Source organism: Gorilla gorilla, chromosome 15 (assembly GCF_029281585.2).
Source record: "Gorilla gorilla gorilla isolate KB3781 chromosome 15, NHGRI_mGorGor1-v2.1_pri, whole genome shotgun sequence".
In the NCBI taxonomy this organism is placed as follows: domain Eukaryota; kingdom Metazoa; phylum Chordata; class Mammalia; order Primates; family Hominidae; genus Gorilla; species Gorilla gorilla.
In genome coordinates this window covers 67,521,194-67,545,767 of record NC_073239.2, presented here as the reverse complement: position 1 = coordinate 67,545,767, position 24,574 = coordinate 67,521,194, and the positions used below count along the sequence as shown (strand labels likewise).

Genomic DNA, 24,574 nt, shown 5'->3' with positions numbered 1-24,574 from the left:
TATTTTATAGAACATCTAGGTCATTAGGGTTACCATAATATTAATATCATAAGAACTAAAGCAAACCATTATTAATGAATAGTATTTTAGATAATTTCTTACGCATGCCATGAATGCCACAGAAAATAAAAATATTAACAGCTGATTACTATTATAAGTAATTTTTACTAGTAATCCAACGTAACAGAAACTTTATGTAGCAGTGAAACAAAATACAGATGTTACTTGCTGATCTGCTGTTCTATCATCGTTATAATTTCACCTACTCTGATCACAAGAAAGGGAAACAAAGATCATGCTATAGGATGCTACCCCACTTTAAGCTTCATGTCAAATGGTCAAAATTAATTTTCAAAAGTGCAACTTCAAGGATCCTAAAAAGTAGTAACTGTTATAAGTGAAAACTCAATTTTATTTAGGAAGTTAGCATCATACCTTTTTACCATCAGGTTTATTGATAAGGAAGATTTCACTCCATATCTGAATTCCTGTGGTCTCTCGTTCAGATCCACCTCTCCATGAAAAACCAGTCAATGGTTCATTGTAGTCTCCAACCCAATCAACTGATTCCTATAAAATGATAAAGTCTATGATATGGAACTTGATATGTGTGTATAGTTTTTTCCATTCATTCATTCTGATTCTTATCCCTCTCCAATTCTAGTTAAAAGGAAACAACATATGCACATCTATTGCATTGATACAATCACTTTATTCATCCAAAAAATAATTACAGAGGAGCAACCATCTGCCACATTTTTGATATGTCCTGGGGATATAAAAATGAAAAGATATCATTGCAGACCGGAGGAAATTCACAGCTTAACAGCGAGACAGACATGCAAACAAACCATTATGATGCAATAAATGCATGCCAAAATGGAAGTATATATAATGCATAAATGGTAGCATAGAAAAGAAATAACTAACCATTGGTCAGGCAAGACCACATAGGATGTTTGAGCTAAGACTTGAAAAATATTTAGGAATTTTCCAGGGAAGCAAATTTGGAGAAGGCATTCCAGAAAGGAAGGCAAGCAGGCAGGCAGGCAGAAAGGAAGGAAATGGGGAGCATATTATGCTTTGGTTTTGTGGGAGGAGGAAGCAAGTAGAAGGAAGAGGCTGGACAGATGGCCAGATTCTGAAAGACCTTGTAAGGTCCTTAAGGGAGTCAGATTTTATCCTGCAGGCGACGGAAAGTTATGAAGAAGCAGAGATGAATTATCATCATAGTTGTGGTAGAAAGATACTATTCTAGAAGTAGGTAGGGCTAGTTAGTAGGGAAGGGAAATGATAGCTAGAAAAGATAAAGGTGGGGGTGCTATAATAAAGGTCAAAGATATGATTGAAGGCCTGACCAGGGCCAGGATAGCAGGAAGGAATAGACAAGTACTGATACAAGTGGGGTTTGAGAAGCCAAAGGAAGACAGAATAGGAAAAATTATCAATTGTTTAAAGGCTGAAGATCAAGTTGGATAAGGCATGGAAAATATCCCATAGATTTAGTAAGTCAGTAATTGGTGACCTTGGCTGATAGTAGTTACCCCCATTTTGATATCTGTTACAGAGAATAAGTTATTAGTTTTTGGAAGATCTCATTAGATAATTGTCCAATCTACAACCTTACAGTAACGAATGCAGACGAATTTGGGAGAGGACTACTTGGACTGATAAAAAATCTACATAAACTAATTTAAAGAAAAATGTATTTAATTATATCCTATCTTGTTCTAAAAGGCATTTTAGACCCTTATCAAGAGCTTTGGTTCTTCTGTGAATTTGTTCTATTATCTGGCTCAATAACCTATTCAATCTTATTTCTTCTTCATCTCCAATACTTAATTTCCACTCTAGGGAAGAAGGTGTACACTCTGTTTAATACATGTATCATACTTATTCCTCATAGTCCAGAATGTCCATTCTTCCTTTTCTGGTCCAGATCCACACATCTTCAAAATCTATTCTAACTCCCAATATCTCTATGAAGCTTTCTCCAGTTACTTTTGCCTACAATATGCCCTTCCCTGAACTACACTTAGAAATACGTCGATCAGGCTGGGCATGGTGGCTCATGTCTGTAATCTCAGCACTTTGGGAGGCCGAGGCAGGTGGATCACAAGGTTAGGAGTTTGAGACCAGTCTGGTCAACATAGTGAAACCCTGTCTCTACTAAAAATACAAAAAATTAGCCAGGTGTGGTGGCGCTTGCTTGTAATCCCAGCTACTTGGGAGGCTGAGGCAAGAGAATCCTTGAACCCGGGAGGCAGAGGTTGCAGTGAACCAAGATTGCGCCACTGCATTCCAGCCTGGGTAACAAGAGTGAAACGCTGTATCAAAAAAAAAAAAAAAAAGAAAGAAAGAAAGAAAAGAAAAAATGTATCTGTTACCATATCACCATGTAATGATGCTCTAAATATTTCACCTATTGTTATTCTGTCTCCTTGGCCAAACCATGAGATGCCTAAGTGCAAAATCTATGGTATGTTTTCTTTGGTATCCACCATAGTGCCTAGTGCCTAGCACAATCTAGGACATTTAGCAGGTAGTCAATAAATAATTACTCTTGAGGTAGAAATTGAAATTTTTCCAATAAGGTATTACCTGGAAAAATGTCTTGGGATGCATACTTCAATGAATAAATTGTGATTATTATTAATTAGCATAATAACATTTCCATAACATTCACTCTGAGTCAATGATCTACATTGAGATATTCATAAAAATCCTAAGCCTGAAAAATAACCTTGAAGGACAAGGAAAACATGCCCAGCTAATTTTTGTGTTTTTTTTTAGTAGAGACAGGGTTTCACCATGTTGGCCAGGATGGTATTGATCTCTTGACCTCGTGATCCACCCGCCTCGGCCTCCCAAAGTGCTGGGATTACAGGCGTGAGCCACAGTGCCCGGCCAGCAATTTATTTTCAAATGCATCAAAGAATAACTTGGAGTGATGGCTGGAAAGAGGGATGAATAGATGGAGTCATAAGTGATAAAGCAGGAATACTAATGTTAATGGTAGAATCTGGGTGGTGGATACCAAGATGTTTAGTATAAAATTTTTTTAACTTTGCTATATGCTTGAAATATTTCATACTAAATGTTGGAAAAAAGTGACTACAATACAAAAATTATGTGACATTTTAAACACTATAACATTTAAGTCTATAATCAGAATATTCTGTGCCTATTTTTAAAAGAATAAAAATATAAGTTATATTCTAAGGGAAATGCAGCAAAGCAGCTTCAGAGAAAATCGGTCTGTGTAGTTTGGTCCCCAAAGCACTGAGGTTGGAATGGTTACACCACAGCATTTCTTTAGCTGGTTCATATATAGGGTACATAATAATAGAACTGAAAATTTTGAACACCATGAAATAAAAACATGAAGTGACAGAAGCACAGAAGAAAGAAAACTTTTTAAAGTACTTCCTGCATACCTGGTTGTACATGTATCTCAACATGAAGTCCATCAGGAATGATTTTCCTTTTCTAAATGCTCCAGCAACAGATACAGCAACAACCTCCTTGTCTCTGACAGCCTCCGAGAGAAGGATCCGATTTAATGCAGTTTCATCTAACTCAAAGGAATGGTCATCTTTGACAATGAGGACTTGGACTGGTCCTGCCTTTTTCACTGGCTCCTCCTCTTCTGAGCTCCATTCATATGTCTTTTCCGAAAATCCACCTGTTGAACAGAGCAGTGACTGGTTCAGCTAATCATCTCAAAGTGCCAAGAAATGTATATGTACCTCTTAACTCTCAAACATCCGACACAGGAGCATACTGGAATTATAAATGCTCGTTTTATGCTGGGTACAGTGGCTCATGCCTGTAATCCTAGCACCTTGGGAGGCTGAGGTGGGAGGATCGCTTGAGCCCAGGAGTCAAGAGCACCCTGGGCAACATAGTGAGATCCTGTCAATACAAAAAATTTAAAAATTCGTCAGGTGTGGTAGCACATGCCTGTGGTCCCAGCTCTCAGGAGGCGGGGGTGGGAGGATCACTTGAGCCCAGGATGTCAAGGCTACAGTGAGATATGATTGTGCCACTGCACTCCAGCCTGGGCAACAGAGGGAGACCCTGTCTCAAAAAAGAAAAAGAAAAAAAGAAAGAAAGAAAAGAAATGTTTGTTTTAATGACATATTTTAATGTCATTCACACTATATCCCAGAAGGACTTACATTTGTTCTTTCTGATCATATGACTGAATCAAAAAAATTTTTCAAGAAAACTCTAAGTCAGTGCAGATGTCTCTGTCTGCTGAGTCAGAAAGAAAATCAAAGCAAAGCACTCTACTTTTGGAGCAGAGGAATAAAATAGTTGTAGTTCACACTTTCTTTATCCCCTAGAAATAGCTTATTTACATAAAGGATCCTTGCAATACTTTTTAAAGCTGAACATATATAGGAAGAAATACCTAGAAGGGCTCAGAATCACAGATTCTCAAGCATGCTATTGGTATTATTATAGATGAGGAAATTAAAGCCAAAGATGTGACTGACCTTGCCCAAGAGACGGAAATGGAATTTAGAAGGAAGGAAATGGTAGACTTCCTCATATAGGATTTCTATATCTTTCTCATGTTATTTATTTAATCTTTGTAATGTTACAGTACAGTATTTATTATTATCTGTATTTTTGACACATGAGAAAATTAAGAATCTAATTAAATTTCCCAAGAGCACAACTATTAGAAAGTGACAGATTACAGGTCCAAGTTCACATGGACAGTAACTGCCAACCTGGGATTAGATTGCAAGAGTCAAAACTTTCATCCCAGATCTTTCTACTACAATAAAAAAAAAAAAATTCTGCCTCTTTGGTAGCAATCAAATAACTTTTGGACAACACATACATAGGCTCGTTTGCTTTGTATCATAAGAACAGAAAGTCTATACATACACCAATTAATTCCTCAGATCAGATATATGACCTAGCCTCAAAGAAACCCTCAATAATTGCTATTGTAGAAACCTTAATCCCCAATGTTAGAGATGAGGCCTTTGGGAGGCCTTAGATTATGCTTAGATTAAGTTACGAGGGTCTCCCATCATAGAGTTAGTTCCCTTATAAGAAAATTAAGGAACCAGAGCCCCTTTTCTCTGAATTATGAGGATACATGAAGAAAGCAGTCTATGAACCAGGAGGAAGACCCTTACAAAAAAACCCAGCCCTGCTGGCAGTCCCATCTCATCCAGCTGCCAGAACTGTGAGAAATAAATGTTTGTTGTTTAAGCCACCCCAGTCTATGATTTTCTGTTACAGCAGCCCAAAGTGACTAAGACAATGATAATAATTTTGAAACAAACTGGACTCTTAAATAATCTTTTATCTAAATTTTTGAAAATATCTTTAGGTAGACATTCTTCATGATGTCTATTTGATAAGTTTTATAACTAGATAAAAGCAAGGCAATCATCTCTTGGCATAATTTTAAATAAGTCTTCAGATCACATTGATATATATATATCACATTGATAACTTTATTGCTGTTCATCTATAAAATAATGCTATTGAAATACTGAAAATATATAATTTTAGTTTTGCATGAGTAGAGATAAACATACACCACTACTTTCTGAACAATCATACAAAGCATCTAGAGACAACAGACCATTGCCTATAGCCACGAATCAGAGTTGTTCTCTCTGCAAAGTTAAGAAAAGTTGACTTTTTACCTGAAAGATAATAGCTTCTATATTGCCATTTCACAGGTGCTGGAGTCAGAGAGCCTTTGTTTAAACCCCAGCCTTACAATTTACAACATAAAGTTGTGGAAATTATTTAGCTTCCTAATGGCTCGCTATGCTCCATTTTGAAAAGATTAATAATGGTACCCATATCAGAAAGCCTCTGTGAAGACTAAACAAAGTAATTTCCATTAAATAAAGATTGAACAATCTGACAAATAGTACATGCTTAATGAATGGTGACTGTTATTAATACTATTATCTATTCATGTCTGATTACAGTCCTACCTACAACCTAATTTCAGTCTCAGTACAAAGGCCCTTTTTGAGAATAGCAAATACACATTTTATTTGATGACGCTCCTTGCCTATGATTTAATTATGATCTGAGCACACAAATGTGAATCACAGACCCAAGCTAGACATAATATTTTGGATAGAGAAACAGCTTTGGGGCAGAAAACTAGATCATAACTTTCTATAAACTGAAATAATTGTTTGTAACAAACTACACATATGCAAAAGGTACTGGAGAATGCACATAGAAATGGAATTTCTGGGTTGTAAGTTTTTCAAATATTCAACTTTAAAACATGGAGCAAAATTGTCTTTTTCTAAGTGGCTATATAAATGTTTCACTTCCGCCAGCAATTTAACATCCTATTGATCCATATCCTTTCTAACACTTGGTTTTATCTGACTTTGTTTTTGTCAATTGCAGAGGTATAAAATGTTATCTCACTGTGGTCTTGATATACATTTCTCTAATTGCTAATAAGTATCTCCTTTTATCCGTTTTTCTATTAGGTGGTTTGTCTTTTTCTTACTGATTTGTAGTTCTTTATGTATTTTGAATGCTATCCCTTTGTTAGTTACATGCATAGCAAGAGTCTTCTAGTTTCTAAGAGTTTGCCTTTTCATTTTCCTTAAGCTATAATTGATGAAAAGGCATTCTTAATTTTAATGTAATAGATTATATTAATATTTTCTTTTATGGTTAACATTTTGTATAACATGTTTAAGAAATGATTCCACATACAAGATCTGAAAGATAGTCATATATATTCTATTTTATTTTATTTTTATTTATTTATTTTTTTTTTTTTGAGACAGAGTCTCGCTCTGTCGCCCAGGCTGGAGTGCAGTGGCGCAATCTCGGCTCACTGCAAGCTCCGCCTCCCGGGTTCACGCCATTCTCCTGCTTCAGCCTCCTGAATAGCTGGGACTACAGGCGCCCGCCACCTCGCATTTTTTATTTTTTAATTTTTATTTTTAGTAGAGACAGGGTTTCACCATGTTAGCCAGGATGGTCTCGATCTCCTGACCTCGTGATCTGCCCGCCTCGGCCTCCCAAAGTGCTGGGATTACAGGCGTGAGCCACCGCGCCCGGCCAATAGTCACATATATTCTTCTAAGTTTATTTGTTTGTTGTTTTTTGAGACAGGGTCTCACTCTGTTACCCAGGCAGAGTGCAGTGGTGTGATCTCAGCTCACTGCAACCTCTGCTTCCTGAGCTCAATCGATCCTCCCACCTCAACCTCCCGAGTAGATGGGACTACAGGCACACACAACCACCAAATCCCACTAATTTCTGTATTTTTTGTAGAGATGGGGTCTCACCATGTTGCTCAGGCTGGTCTCAAATTTCTGGACTCAAGTGATCCACCTGCCTTGGCCTCCCAAAGTGCTGGCATTACAGGGATGAACCACGGTGCCCAGCCTTTTCTAAGTTTTAAAGTTTGCTTTTGATACTTAAGTTCCTAGTCCATCAGAAGTTGTTATTTGTAGGGTGGAAGATAAAAGCCATTTCTTTTTTAAATATGAGAAACAAATTTTTTCAGAGCTCTGTCAAAGCCCCTTCTTTCCTCAAGTGGTCTGCCATGAGATCTTTGTCATAAGAGTTTTACACACACACACACACACACACACACATACACACTGACTCATTTCTGAGCTCTCAATTCTGATCCATTCATCAGTTTCTCTACACCAGCACCAATATTACACTATCCTAATCAAAATAGCTTCATAAAAAGTTATTGTATATGATATGGCAAGCACCTCCTATCCTTCTAATTATTATTGGTCTTGGCTATTTTAACCCTTTCCATATAAATATTAAAATCAATCTGTTAGTTGAACTCTTTACTGAAGTTACATTTATAGATCAGTTTGAAATGAATCAGTACCTTCATGCTATTAAGTCTTCTAATACATTAACATGATCTAGCTCTCCATCTATGTTTGGTCTTTAATTCCCTTTGGTAATGTTTTTATAATTTGGGGGAGTAGGAAGAGGTTTATTACATTTAGTCCCAGGTGCACTGTAGTTTTTGTTGCTAACTATGACTGGTTTATTTGTTGTTGTTTTAGTTATACTTTCTAGTTGTTGTTTGGATAAAGAACTATAATTAGCTTTAATGCATTGGTCTCATATTGAAGCATTTACTAAACTTTATTATTTCCTGTAAAATTTATGTAGATACTTTTGGGTTTTTTAAATGTAGAAACAGAAATACAATTTTCAAATAATGACAGTTTCCAACTTTTCAATCTTTATGTATGTCTTTTCTTTTTCTTAACTTATTAGACATTCAATGCAATGTTGAATAGAAGGGGTGATAATGGGCATAACTTTTGATTTCAGTAGGCATAACTTCCTGATTTGAAAGGGAATGTCTGCAATATTTGCCTGTTGGGGTTACTTATGTTACAGTTTTGTTGGGCTTGGTTTGGTAGATACATTTTATCATATCAGATGAAGGAAATTCTATGTGTAGTTTACTAAGGGTTTCTAAAAATCACAAACAAATAATGGATTTTATCAAATAATCTCTTCTGCATCTATTGAGGTGATCATATAGCTTTTCACATCCAACATATCAATGTAGCAAATAATATATATTTGCACTTTTTATATAAACCTAATAGTCTCAGGGTATAGTATAATGTTGGATTCAGTTTGCTAAGATTTTGTTTAGGAATTGTGCATGTATATTCATAAATGAGTTGCCTATGACTTTCCTTTCTTATTTTGTCCTTGGGTGGTTTTATTATATAAGTTATGCAAGCTTTATAAAATGAATTAGCAGCTGGGCATGGTGGCTTACGCTTGTAATCCCAGCACTTTGGGAGGCCGAGGCGGGTGGACCATTTGAGGTCAAGAGTTTGAGACCAACCTGGCCAAGATGGCGAAACCCTGTCTCTACTAAAAAAAAAAAAACAACACAAAAATTATCTGGGCATGGTGGTGCGTGCCTGTAGTCCCAACTACTTGAGAGGCTGAGGCAGGAGAATCACTTGAACCCAGGAGGCAGAGGTTGCAGTGAGCTGAGATCACACCACTGCACTCCAGCCTGGGTGACAGAGTGAGACTCCGTCTTACGGAAAAAAAAAAAAAGAGAAAAGTTTGTAATAAAAGATTGGAGTGAACGGTTCTTTGAAATTTTGATAGAACTCACCTGTAAAACTTTGTGAACCTGGTGTTTTCTTTGTGAGATGATTTTTAACTGTCATTTAAATTTCTTTTGTTGAGATGGAGAGTCACTCTCACCCAGGCTAGAGTGCAGTGGCGCGATCTTGGCTCACTGCAACCTCTGCCTCCCGGGTTCAAGCAATTCTGCCTCAGCCTCCCAAGTATCTGGAACTACAGGCACGTGCCACCATGCCCGGCTAATTTTTTGTATTTTTAGTAGAGATGGGGTTTCACCATGTTGGCCAGGCTGGTCTCAGACTCCTGACCTCAAGTGATCCGCCTGCCTCGGCCTCCCAAAGTGCTGGGATTACAGTCATGAGCCACCGCGCCTGGCCATTTCAATTTCTTTAATAGTTATGATTGCTATTGTGATATTAGTACCAATAAAGCTTGATAGTTCTTGAGATACTTCTAGTTCATTCTATCTTTCTAGGAATTTTCTTCTCACTGTCTTAAAATTCAGACAAAAATCAGTAAATATGCAGATTTGAACAGCATCATTAGCCAGCCTTACCTATCTGACATCTAGTAATTATAGAACCACACATTCTTTTTAAGTTCATATGGAACATTTACCAAATAGCCTAGGTACTGGCTTATAAATCAGATCTCAATAAACTTCAAAGAATTACAATAAGAAAGAATATGTTATCTCATCATAAAGGAATTAAACCAGAAATCAGTAACAAGAAGATATTAAGAAAATCTCTAAATGTTTGGAAATTAAGCAATAAATCTAAATAACCTATGGAATAAAGAAGAAAGTATAATGCAAACTAGAAAATATTGTGAACTAAATGATCTGATGAATGTTCTGATCTATTTGTCAATTTGTCTTTGACAGCACCAATACTACACTATATTCCTTAAAATAGCTTTATGAAAAGCCATTATATGTTAATAGGACAAGCCCTCTTATCTTCTAATTACTATCAGTCTTGGCTATTTTGACCCTTTTCATATAAATATTGAATCAATATGTTAGGTTGTAGTATCTTATTTATACTGAAATATTTAAAATATGACATATAAAAAACTTGCTTAGAGGAAACTTACACTTTGAAATGCATAAAGTAGTAAAGATGTTTGAAAAAAATCATAAGCTAATATCTATGTCAAGAAACAGTAAAAAGAATATCAAATTAGATTCAAAGACAAGAAAAGATAGGAAATAATGGTCAAACATAAATGAACTAGAAATCAAGATCAGTGAGATTAACTTAATAATATAAGACTGATCAAAGAAAATAAGAGAAAAAACCCACAAATTACTCATATTAGATATAAAAAAAGATACTATAGATCCTACAGATATTTTTAAAATAATATGGGGATATTATGAGTAATTTTATGACAATAAATTTGATAACTCTGATGAAATGAACAAATTAAAAGTATCACTTATAAAAAAAAACCACATAAGACAAATAACTATGAATACTGTTATACCTAGAAAAAATTAAATTCATAATTTAAAACCTTCATGCAAAGGAAATTCCAGGCTCAGCTTCCCGGGTGAACTCTTCTAAACATTTAGAAAACAACGAAGAGCAATCTTACACAAACTTCTAAGAAACAGAAAATAAGAGACCATTCTCAACTTATTTTATAATGTCAGATTAACTCTGATACCAATAACTGACAAGGACATTATAAAAAAGGAAAATCATAAGCCAGTATCTGTTATCAAGATAAACTCAAAAGCTCTAAACAAAATATAGCAAATAAAATCCAGACATAAATTTTTTAAATATCACAAACACATGGTATCTATTATAGGAATTCAAGGTTAATTTAACATTCAGAGACAATTAACATAATTCACCACATTGCATAACAGAGACAGACATATGATTATTTCAGTAGATGCATAAAAGTAGGTATGAAAATGTAATAGTCATTCCTGATTAAAGAAAGAAAACAAAACCAAAAAAACCTCACAGCAAAGTAGGAATAGAAGAAAAATTCCTTAATCTAATAAATGGTATCTACAAATATAGCTAATGTTACATTTACTGATAAAATACTGAAAGCTTTCTCCCAAAGTCAGTGAAAACCCATGTTCAGACGCAAACCTGCACAAATATGTTTATAGCAGTTTTATTCATATTTGCTAAAAACTGTGAACAACCCAAATTTCCTTTAACTAGGGAATGGATAAATAACCATGATACATTCAACTTTAGAGCTGACTCTAAAGACATAGAGAAAATTATCTGGGGTAATGGAACAGTTCTAAATATTGATTGTGGTAGTCATAACGTGACTATATAAATTTCTCACAAGTCACAGAGCAGTAGATTAAAAAAGTTAATTTTACTATATGTAGATTATAACTTAATTACTTTTAGTGAGAAAAAATATTTACATAGCATTATAAAACCTGATCATCTAGTAATCAATCTAAGTGATGTGTTGGCAAATGTTTAATAACCAGCTCTTAGCAGTGGGTAGGTGGGGAAAAGTCCTGATTTGTGACATTTGCCAATTTCTGTGATATAAATACTACCACCATGGCCCACTTTAGTCTCACAATGTGATTTACTGAATGTGGAGCCAGGAAGAGATGTACCCGATCAGCTCTCATGAACTAGTAGGAGCTGGCTCCAACATACCACTGAAATCTAATGAAAGACATTTAAGACCTCTGCAGAAAAATATAAAACATTACTGAAAGAGGGATACACATGTTCTCAGATTAGAAAGCTCTATATTGTGAATGTGTCGATGCTTCCCATTGATCAATAGATTATAACCCAAATCAAATTTTCAGCAATCTTTCTTGTACAAATTAACAAGCTTATTTCTCTGTTGCATAAATCTTTATTATGCAAATTAATAAGCTTCTATGGAAAGGCAAAAAGCCAAGAATAACAAAGACAACCTTGAAGAGGAACAAAACTGGGGGACTTACACTAACAGACACCAATAGATAATTAAAATCTACAGTAATGAAGACAGAGTGAAATTATCACAAGTATAAACAAACAGACCAATAGAAAAGACTACAGACCCACACATATACAATCGTCTGATTTACAACAAAGGTGCCACTGCAATAAATGAGAAAAGGAGATCTTTTCAATAAATGATGCTAAATCAATTGAATATTCATGTGTGGGGAAAATGAGCCATCACCCTTAGCTCTCACCATACACAAAAACCAGTTCCAAATAAATCACAGACCTACGCCTGTTGGAGGAGAAGTGGACAAAAGACACAAATAAGCAACTGACAAAACCCACAATATTAAATGACTCCATACATATAAAAAGATATTCACCATCATGCAAATAAAAATGAAAAAATATATTGATAACTTGTTCACATATTGGATTTACAAAGATCAAAAGTGTAATAATTCTTTTCACTAGTTCAGATGTAAACTTGTACTCACAGATACTACAGGTGGGAATTAAAATGGATACAGCATCTTTGGGCTGCAATTTGGCAAATAACTATGAATAACACAAATATATGTATTCCTGACCCAGCAATGCTATTTCAAAGAATTCATTTGCAGATATACTCATACATATGCAAAACACCAGAAACAATGTAAATGTCCATCAGTGGGGGACTGATTAATAAATTATGGTTCATCCTCTTGTGAAACATAATTGTAAAGAATGAGGAAGTTCATTTGGAACAATTGCCCAATATATATCATAAGAAATAACTCAATATAATACAGTGTGTACAATATGGTATAACTCTGAAAAAAAAGTGTGTGGGAGAGTGTGTTTGGCATGTTTAAGAATAGCAAGTAGTACAATATGCATGGAGCAGGTTGAAAAGGTTATGAGGGGCCAGGTCAGGAAGAGTAAGACAGAGCACAAATATGAAAGGATTTGGAACAGAGTGGATATTATGGGTGAGAGTAATGGAAAACACTTCAGTGGATGTTGGTATCTGATTATCCTTTCCTTGTCTGCCTTTGTATACTAGGTGTGGGTTAGGTAGATAACTCTGAACTTTACATTTATATGTTCAAGGCTCTTGAAGAGTTACACATGGAATTAATGAAGAGGAGGGAGATTGTCTATTAACCATGACTTACGTAGGCTACAAAATAAAACAAATACCTGAGTTGTGATATTTGTTTATCACTCAGTATCAAATACTGAGATGCTTTATACAAAGAAGTCTCATTCTGTCTATGTAAGCAAAATACCATATTAAATATTCCTTCTTGGTATAGAGACTTTTAAAAATACAGAAATCATTTGTTATTAAATGAGAGAATAAATAATAGAATAGAATGAATTTGTGGAATATTTATAAATATATAGCCATTAGTTTGTATGTCACTTAAAGTTAAGAAAGAAACCTATCATTAACATCAGCCCATACATATAATTATGGTAATCAACATTTACATATAAAAGGGTTTAGAAAAGCTACAATCTAAATGTCTATCAACTAATAAATGGACAGATAACATGTGGTATATCCATACAATGAAATATTATTCAGCAATAAAAAGAAATGCAGTACCAATACATGCTATAATAGGATGAATCCTGAAAACACTATGTTAAGAAGCCAGTACCAAGGACCACATATTGTATAATTCCATTTACATAGAAATGTATAGAATTAGGCAAATTTATAGAAACAGAAAGTAGATTGGTGGTTACCCAGAGCTGGGGAGTAGGAAGGGTATGGAGGGTGATGGCTAACAGATATAAGGTTTCTTTTGGGAGCTAATGAAAATGTTCTAAAAGTATAATAATTTCAGACTTATATATACTAAATATACTCTGAATATACTAAAACCAGTTAATTCTACACTTTAAGTGGGTGAATTATGTGGAATATAAATTATATTTCAATAAAGCTGTTAAAAAACTATTTAGAAAAACTTCAGTTTCTATAAAATAACAAAACCGAAAAACTAGACTAAAAATATTTAGAGAGCAGAGACTGTCTTATTCATCTTTGTGTTTCTTAAAAATGTATAGCCTGGGCACAGTGGCTCAGGCCTGTAACCCCAGCACTTTGGGAGGCCAAGGCGGGGCAGATCACGAAGTCAGGAGATCGAGATCATCCTGGCTAACACGGTGAAACCCTGTCTCTACTAAAAATACAAAAAATTAGCTGGGCATGGTGGCACACACTTGTACTCCCAGCCACTCAGCAGGCTAAGGCAGGAGAATCATTTGAACCTGGGAGGTGGAGGTTGCAGAGAGCTGAGATTGTGCCACTGCATTCCAGCCTGGGCAACAGAGCAAGACTCCACCTCAAAAACAAAAACAAACAAACAAAAACTTATAACAGAAGTTTACACACAGTAGGTGCTCAATAAATATTTACATAAATTTAATACAAATAACTGAAAAATATTGGACTTCAGCGTATTACTAAGAACAAATATTATGTACTCGACTCATTATTTGTAACTATATATTATCTACACAATAAATATTATCCTTGCTAATCTAAAATAGGCTGGGCATGGTGGCTCATATCTGTAATCCCAGCACTTTGGGAAGGTGAGGCAGGAGGATCGGTTGAGCTCTGGAGTTCGAGACAAGCCTAGGCAACACAGCAAGGTGCCATCTCTCCAAAAATATTAAAATATTAGCCAAACATGGAGGCACATGCCTGTAGTCCTAGTTACTCAGGAGGCTGAGGTAGAAGGATCACTTGGGTCCAGAAATAGCAGATTACAGTGATCTATGATCATGTAACTGTACTTCAACCTGGGCAACAGAATGAGACCCTGTCTCTAAAATTTTTTTTTCATTCAGAAATCCTTTGGAATGCATAACAAGTTTCCTCAGCACCAGACTTCTTTTTTCTTAAATATGTTTTGCTAAATTAAACTCAGTTTCAATTCCCAGAATACTGTGCAAATCCTAAAGAGAGAGGGGGCAGGAAACAGGTCAGAAGTAAACCAGATGGAAACTAGCACTTTACTATGAATAATACAAATGTACAGCTCACAAGGAAGGAAAGAACCAACTATACAGATGCTCCTCAACTTACAACAGGGTTACATCCTGATAAACCCATCGTACGTTGAAAATATATGTTGAAAATGCATTTGATACACCTAACCTCCTGAACATTACAGCTTAATCTACCCTACCTTAAACATCCTCAAAACACGTTAGCCTACAACTGGGTGAGATAATCTAACACAAAGCCTATTTTATAACAAAGTGTTGACTATCTTATGTAATTTATTGAATACTGTATTGAAAGTGAAAAAAGAATGGTTATATGGGTACTTGAAGTATGATTTCTACTGAATAGGTATTGCTTTCAAACCATTGTAAAATTGAAAACCCATAGGTCAAACCATCATAAGTTGAGGATAGTCTGTATATCATTTCACCTTTTTATACACTTGGTCTTATATTCAATCACTATAGGGACTTAGGGGACTTTTTCATTCTATGTGGTGTTCTGAGTTACTGGAAGCTGGCATTCAGCTACTGAATTTAGCCATGTAGAAGGGGAATCTTCAAAAACGTCAAATGTGGAGAATAATCATATTCATATACTAGAAATGTTGTGGAAGTGTATTTCTAATTTTCTTTTTTTTGTTTGTTTTTTTTTATTTTATTTATTTATTTTTTTATTGATCATTCTTGGGTGTTTCTCACAGAGGGGGATTTGGCAGGGTCATAGGACAATAGTGGAGGGAAGGTCAGCAGATAAACAAGTGAACAAAGGTCTCTGGTTTTCCTAGGCAGAGGGCCCTGCGGCCTTCCACAGTGTTTGTGTCCCTGCGTACTTGAGATTAGGGAGTGGTGATGACTCTTAACGAGCATGCTGCCTTCAAGCATCTGTTTAACAAAGCATATCTTGCACCGCCCTTAATCCATTCAACCCTGAGTGGATACAGCACATGTTTCAGAGAGCACAGGGTTGGGGGTAAGGTCACAGATCAACAGGATCCCAAGGCAGAAGAATTTTTCTTAGTACAGAACAAAATGAAAAGTCTCCCATGTCTACCTCTTTCTACACAGACACGGCAACCATCCGATTTCTCAATCTTTTCCCCACCTTTCCCCCCCTTTCCATTCCACAAAACCGCCATTGTCATCATGGCCCGTTCTCAATGAGCTGTTGGGTACACCTCCCAGACGGGGTGGTGGCCGGGCAGAGGGGCTCCTCACTTCCCAGTAGGGGCGGCCGGGCAGAGGCGCCCCTCACCTCCCGGACGGGGCGGCTGGCCGGGCAGGGGGCTGACCCCCCCACCTCCCTCCTGGACAGGGCGGCTGGCCGGGCAATTTCTAATTTTCTTAATTGTAAACTTTGTAAAAAAAAATCTATTTTTCCAGCATAAACTAAGTAAGATGACAAACTCTGGGTATATTGCAGCCATTATAGAGAAAAAAACATACCACCAAGGAAACTATCTCTTGGCAACTAAAATTGAAAAGAACTGTTACTTTTTCTTAAACTATTTATGTCTCTTCCTAGCAGCAGAACTTAAAGAGAATGACATAAAAAACATTGTGTGAATGAAAAACTGAGAATGACTTCCAAAGTAACAGCAAAAGAGTTTATACAGAGACAAACAGAGATAAGGAAACAAAAACAAAATACTAACTCATAAATGTGAATCTTAAGAATGTTAGAGCAACAGTAGAGATGGGATTATATGTAATAGATCTCAAAACACTTCCGTACAGACTCTCAGATAGCTCTGCTGTTAACGATAGCCTTGAAGAAGAGGGTTAAAAGGATTAATGCAGATCCTGCAACATGAAGGCCTTGGAAGAAGTTAAGTCAGTCATTTATATAACAACCTATTTATTTATATTGGACACAAAAGAATTCCATAAACCATTCAATGGATGTCTCTAGAAGAACAATGACATGATCATGAGGGCACTGTGTGTGTATGTGTATGTGTGTGTGTAGAAAAGTAAGTCACTAATAAAAATAGAAATATAAATGGCTAATAGACATGGGGGGAAAGCTAAGTCTTTCCAGTAATTAAAGACAAACTCATTAAAATAGATAGCCTTCCTAAATCAGGACCAGAGAGAGGGGAAAAAAGAGATAGTCTTTTTGGCTATCATAACTAGTAAAAGCTAATATATATATATATATATATATATATATATATATATATATACACACACACACACACACTCAGTATTGAAAACAATGAAAAACATTTAAAAATACACATACCTTTTAATAAAACAATTCCATGCGTATTTATTTACATAGAGGTTCATGACAACATTATTTACATAGTGACAAATTGGAAACAATCTAAATGTCTAACTGTAGGATACTGTAAATAAATTATTTCACAGCTCTATTATACAAGATATGGAGCCATTCGAAATCATGGTATAGAAAAAAACCTAATCATAAGAAAATATGTTCACATGTTTTAAGAAGAACAGATGGAAGGCACAATTCCCGCTAAGAAAAACAAATACATATGCCTTTGTAGTCACTGAAAAAAGTCAGTTTTAGACACAGTTGTTTTCTAAAGAATTACCTGGTCCTTTAATCATCTTTGAGTCAGCTATATTGAAAATGGATGATTACTCTTTGTGCTGAATTTTGTCTGTGTCATGCTCAATCATTCTAAGCTGTTCTCTATATTGCAGAGATTGGAAATATACTGCAGAGACTGAAACTACAGCACTACAATTCTTGCAATCCTTTCTTGGGAGAGCTCTTGTTTAGATTTTGCCAGTGAAAAGCATTCATGACTTTTGGAAGACAGGGTGAAGGAAAAGCCATTATTGCCTTCTAACAGAAAGAATAGATAAGTGAACTGACAGCAGCCATGAGACTTGCAGCACATGGCAAAGGCACAGAACTACACCAATTTGTGGACAGTAGCTAACACTTCCACCAGATAATCAGGCACTTGGAAGAAATATGTGATAGAGCTTTGGAACAGGCACAGAGTATAAGGATATTCAGTCCCAGGTGAATGTCCTCCAAAGGGCATTTACTGCTGAGGAGCCTCTAGGTAATTAGGTACACAAGGTGACTCATTTTACCGGTATCAGTCAGTCTCCTTCCCCAGCTACCCCAGCTCAGTAGTACCAGAAACTAAACCAGCAAAAGAAACATAAAGCATCTACATTAATATCAGATAAAATAGACTTCAGGGCAAAAAGTGTCATGAGAGATAAAGAGGTTTGTGGCATAAAAATAAAAGGTTAAACTTATTAGGAAGATGTAACAATTCCACATTTGTGTACACTTAACATAGCTCAAAGGTCTATGAGCAAAATAACAGAACAGAAGGGGAAACTGACAAATCCACTTCATGTTTTTTAAAAAAACATATCTGAGAACTTTAAAGTATCTATCAGATATCAGTATTTGGTAGATAAAGCAGCCCAAAATCAGAGTATAGAAGATATGAACAATACTTTTAGTAGGTTTGAGCTAATGGACATATATTGCATACCGCATCAAAAATCAGGAAACATGAAATGCTTTTCAAATGTACATGAGATATTTATAAAAATTAAAAATGCATTAGTACATAAATCAAATTTCAACCAAGTTCAAAGCATGGGTGTTCTATGAACATGAACTGCTCAGTATTGTAGCCAGTAGCCATATGTGACTATTTAAATCAATCAAAAATTAAGTATTTGGTCCTCATTCTCACTAGCCACATTTCAAGTGCTCAATAGCCACATATGACTAATGGCTACCATATTGGACAGTGGAGACACAAAACATTTCCATTACCATAGAAAGTGGTGCGATACAACATATATTCTGACTATAATAAAATTAAGTATGAAATTGAGAACAAAACATTAATTTAGAAAAATCCATACTTTTTCTATATTCATGGGTAAAAAAAATATTATGGACACTGATATGGTCTGGCTCTGTGTCCCCACCAAATGTCATCTTGAATTGTAATCCGAATTGTAATTTCCATATGTTGGGGGAGGGACCTCATGGGAGGTGATTAGATCATGGGGGTAGTTCCCCCATGCTGTTCTCATGATAGTGAGTGAGTTCTCATGAGATCTGATGGTTTTGTAAGGGGCTTTTACCCCATTAGCTCTGCGCTTCTCTCTCCTGCAACCATGTGAAGAAGGATGTGTTTGCGTCCCCTTATGCCATGATTGTAAGTTTTCTGAGGCCTCCCCAACCATGCAGAACTGTGAGTCAATTAAACCTCTTTCATTTATAAATTACCTAGTCTAGGGTATATCCTTATAACAGCATGAGAATAGACTAATATGACACAGTAAAATACTTAAAACTGAACAATAATAAATCTACTACATATCAACATATATAGGATACAGCAAAATTGTTATGTGGAAAAAACTTATAGCCTTAAATGCATAGATCAGAAAAAGAAGAAAAGCTGAAAATGTATGAGCTCAGTATCCAACTTCTTAAGTTACAAAGAATAAAATATAGAATAAACCAAAAGAAAGTATAATAATAGAGATGCACAGAAATTAAATAAATAGAAAAGAAAAAAGGAGAAATCACATGATAAAAGATATACTAAGGAAGGTACACATAAACAAAATTAAGCAGAGAAAATAACAGAAAACTTAGAACAATCTTATGCCAGCTTGATGAAATGGATAGATTTCAAGAAAAATGTAAATTACTAAAACTGACTCAAGAAGAAATAGAAAACTTTCATTATTCTATAACCAAAACAGAAATTGAATGAACAGTTCAAAATCTTATGTGGCAGGTCCAGGAGGTTTAATAGACTAGTTTTCTCAAACTAGATCATCCTAATCTTACATGAATTCTTACAGAGAATTTTTTTTAAAAAGGAAATGTCCCCTACTCATTTTATAAAATTAGTATAACCTTGATACCTTGATATCAAAGTCAGACAAAGAAAGTGCAAGAAAGGAAATTCAGTGATCTGTAAGCCCACAGAAAAGACACCATGAGCAAAGCTCAACCTCTGGATTTAAAAAAATTTATGGACAAGAAGTTATAACTGAAATTAAATGGTGGCAGACATGTCCAAGGAATATTGTGGGGATTTGATCCCTTTATGAATCTTGTGATAGATAAATGTGTGGAGATGGCAACTAGCAGGCAACAAAACAATATTGGAATGGTGGTAATGCAAGGAAATAGTACCATCATGTTAGAAGACTTGGAATGAGTATAAATAATGACCATTCAGCAGAGAAATCCATGTCGCCTCTCCAAAGGGCCTGTTAAGTTAGGTAAAAATTATGTAAAAATTAGGTCATGTACATTTTCATATTAGACTTTTTGTTAAATAAACTTTTGTAATAGTCAAAAAAGAAAATTAGTTGTAAACATGCTTGCAAATATTGTAATCTAAAGATTAGCAAACCCAGTAATGTATTAAAAAAGGAAATACAACATGACTAGCCTGGATTTATTCTAGAAATGCAAGATCACCTCAACATAAAAAATCTATTAATCTAATTAAACGTATTAACAAACTAGAAAAGAAAAACCATATAATTATTTGAATGAATGCAGGAAAGGCATTTGTTAAAATTCAATATCCAGTGATGATTTGTAAATACTGATAATTATGAATAAAGGAGAAATCTGATGAAGTCTTAATCGGATGAAGTGAGACTGGAAAGAGTTCTGAGAAGAACTGGAATCCATTAAAAACCTGAAACGTCCAGGGATAAGCTTGGATAGTAAATTGCAGTTAATTTCAGTCAATTTTAGCTCTTAGCTTAGCAGGAGCTACACATCCCATATCTCCCAGTCCCATGGCAGGCAGCCATGCATGTGTTCCTGGAGCAGCTTGAATGCAGGTTGTGGGAGCCAAAGTGGGAATAAGAACCCCTGTCCTCCAAAATTTGGAGATCTGTATTCTGGTTGATAATTGCTGCTTCTGATCATGGAGGTGCAGATACAGGTGAGCTGTCCTTGTTGCACACCCCACCTCTCATTGTTGGAAGCCCCTCCCACTCTAGCTCAAGTGACTTCCAGGGGACTTAAAGGGCAGGTTCCTTTAACTACCCCTTCATTTTTCTTTCCTTCCCACTTTTGAAAACCAGACACTAAAGACTAGGACATTCAAAAGCAACTGCATACACAGAGGAAATTAGTTACTGCCCAGGGAAAGGCACAGGCTCAGAAAAGACCGTGAAGATCTTAAGTTTACATCTCAGGCTGATCCTTGACATGGAGACATCCTACAACAATTAAAACAAAAAGAAAAAATAGCAAACTGTGGGAAAGAGAGAAATTCTGACTTCCAGAGTTACCACATTATTAGTTTCAAATGTCCAGTTTTCAACAAATCACAAAGTATACAAAGAAAGAAGAAAGTACTGGCCATTTAAGGGAAAAAAATAAAACAGAAACTGTCCTAGAGAAAGACAATATGGCAACCCTACTCAACAAATTACTTTAAAACCACAGTCTTATAAATACTCAAAGAACCAGCAGAAGACATGGAGAAAGTCAAGAAAATGACATACAAACAAAATACAAATTTCAGTAAAAAGACAGGAAACCTAAAAATAAACCAAAAAGAAATTCCACACTGAGCAAGGTGGTTCATGCCTGTAACTTAAGTACTTTGGGAAGGTAAAGTGAGAGGATCACTTGTGGCCAGGATTTTGAGGCTGCAGTGAGTTCTGATCATACCACTACACTCTAGCCTGGGCAACAGAGTGAGAGCCTATCTTTAAAAGAAGAAAAAAAGAAGCTTAAAAATATAATAATTGAAATGAAAAATTCACTAGAGGTAGTCAGAGACAGATTTGAGCAGACAAAAAAAATCAGCAAACTTGAAGATTAGGAAAATAGAAATTATCAAGTCATTGAAGAATAGAAAGAAAAAAGATTGAAGAAAACTGAATAGAGCTTAACAAACCTGTGGGACACCATCAAATGAACCAACATACACATTGTAATAGTTACAGAAGAAGAAAAGAAAGAGAAAGTGGCAGAGAGATTATTTGTAGAATAATAGCTGAAAACTTTCCAAGTTTGATGAAAGATAAACATCTGAGAAGTTCAGCAAATTCCAAGTAGGATGAACTCAAAGAGACCCACATTGAGACACATTATAATCAAACTGTCAAAGGCCAAAGACAAAGAGAAAAATTTGAAAACAACAAGAGAGAAGTGACATATCACATATAAGGGATTATTAACAAGATTGTCAGCAAATTTCGCATCAGAAACTTTGGAAGCAAAAAAGCAGTGGGCAGACATAGTCTAAGTGCTGAAACAAAAAAAAACCTGTCAACTAAAAATCCTATATCCAGCAGCCCTGTCCCTCAAAAATGAGGAATAAATTAAGACATCCCCAGATAAACAAAAGCTGGAGTTTGTTACCACTAGACCTGCCTTTCAAGAAATGCTAATGGTAATCAGTCCTGCATGTTGAAATGAAACGACACTACACAGTAACTTAAAGCCATATGAAGAAATAAAAATCTCAGTAAAGGTAAATACATGGGCAATCATTAAAGGTAGTGTTATTTTAACAACAGTTTGTAGCTTCATCTTTGGTATTCTATATGGTTTAAGAGACTAATACTTTTAAAAAAAACTGTAAGTCCAAAAGCTAATATAATAATACTTGTAATTTTGGTCTGTAATTCCACATTTTGTTTTCTATATAATTTAAGAAAGTAATGTATTTTTTTTTTTTTTTGAGACAGAGTCTTTCTCTGTTGCCCAAGCTAGAATGCAGTGGCATGATCACAGCTCAGTGAGACAGAGTCTTTCTCTGTTGCCCAAGCTAGAATGCAGTGGCATGATCACGGCTCAATGCAGCCTCAACTTCCTGGGCCCAAGTGATTCTCCTACTTCAGCGTCCTGAGTAGCTGGGGCTACAGGCATGCACCACCACACCTGGATAATTTTTGCATTTTTTTTTTTGTGGAGAAAGGGTTTTGCCATGTTGACCCGAATTTCCGGTCTTGAACTCCAGGGCTCGAGCAGTCCTCCCACCTCATCCTCCCAAAGTGCTTGGATTATAGCCATGAGTCACCATGCCCAGCTGAGAAACTAGTGCATTTTAAAAAAACAGTTACTAGTTTATGTGTTTTGGACACACAATATGTATACTTTTATGATACCAATAACTGAAAGGGATGAGGATGGACATGTAAAGGAGAAGAATTTTTGTATGTTATTAAAATTAAACTAGTATAAATTCAAATTAGAGTGTTACAACTTTAGAATGTTAAATGTAATCTCCATGGTAACCACAAAAAAAAGCTAGAAAAATGTGCACAAAGGGAAATGATAAGGGAATTAAAACATTACACTATAAAAATCAACTGAACACAACAGAGAGTAATGCGCAGTAATGCAGGAAATGAGAGACAAAAAAGCTATAAGACAAATAGAAAACAAACAGCAAGACAAACAAAAGAAGTCACACCTTATCAGTAATTACTTTAAATGTAAACAGATATAAACTCTCCAATCAAAAGAAAGAGATTGGCAGAATGGATTTAAAAACATGATCCAACTATATGCTGTCTATAAGAGCTTTGCTTTAGATCCAAAGACACAAGCAGATTGAAAGTGGTAGGGTGGAAAAAGATATTCCACGTAAATATAAACCAAAAGAGAGTAGAGGTGGCAATACTAATATCAGAAAAGATAGCCTTTAAAAAACCACAGAAGTTAACAGAAAACAAAGAACTGGTTTTTTTTTTAGAGACAATATCTTGTTATGTTGTCCAGGCTGGAGTACAGTGGCTAGTCACAGGCCAAATCATAGCACATTACAGCCTCAAACTCCTGGGCTCAAGGGATCCTCCTGCCTCAGCCTCTGGAATAGCTGGGACTGCAGGCACATACCACCATACCTGGCTAGGACATCATATACTAATAAAAGTTTTAATACAGCATTTGAATATATAACAATGACAAAAATCTATGTACCTAGGAACAATGTATCAAAATATATGAAGCAAAAGTTGACAGAATTGAAAGAAGAAATAGTTCTATACTAATAGTTGGAGACTTCAATATCCTATTCTCAATAATGGATAAAACAAACAAACAAAAAGGAAATAAAAACGTGCAAAGAAATAGAGAACTTGAACAACACAATGTGCCAACTAGACCTAACAGACAAATACAGACATTCTAGCCAACAACAATAGAATACACATTTTTCTCATGTGTACCTGGAACATTCTCCAGATAGACTATAAGGGAGTCCACATATTAAGTCTCAATACATTTTAAAAAGATAGGTATAATACTAAATATTTTCTTCAACCACAATGAGATGAAGTTGGAAATCAGTAACAGAATGAAAACTGGAAAATTCACAAATTTGTGGCAATTAAACTCTTAAACAACACTCTTAAACAACAAAGGATCAAAGAAAAAATCACAAGAGAAATCATATTAATTGCTAATCAAAACTACAATGAGATATCACATCACATCCATTAGAATGACAACTATTTTTTAAAAAACAGAACATAACAAG

The 24,574-nt window shown here is 35.4% G+C and overlaps 1 protein-coding gene and 1 pseudogene across 7 annotated transcripts in view; one reads left to right on the top strand and one right to left on the bottom strand.

Annotated features, from left to right (window-relative positions):
• Positions 1–24,574, bottom strand: part of ATL1 (atlastin GTPase 1) — a 101,152-nt gene that overhangs the window by 41,451 nt on the left and 35,127 nt on the right. For all 7 annotated transcript variants that reach the window (XM_055361466.2, XM_055361467.2, XM_055361463.2 and 4 more), the window contains exons 3-4: positions 3,438–3,685; positions 436–570 (exon numbers count right to left, since the gene is read on the bottom strand). In XM_055361466.2, coding sequence (XP_055217441.1) covers positions 436–570; positions 3,438–3,685 — 383 coding nt within the window. The remainder of the gene's footprint in view (positions 1–435; positions 571–3,437; positions 3,686–24,574) is intronic.
• Positions 19,459–20,394, top strand: LOC129526651 (small nuclear ribonucleoprotein G-like; annotated as a pseudogene).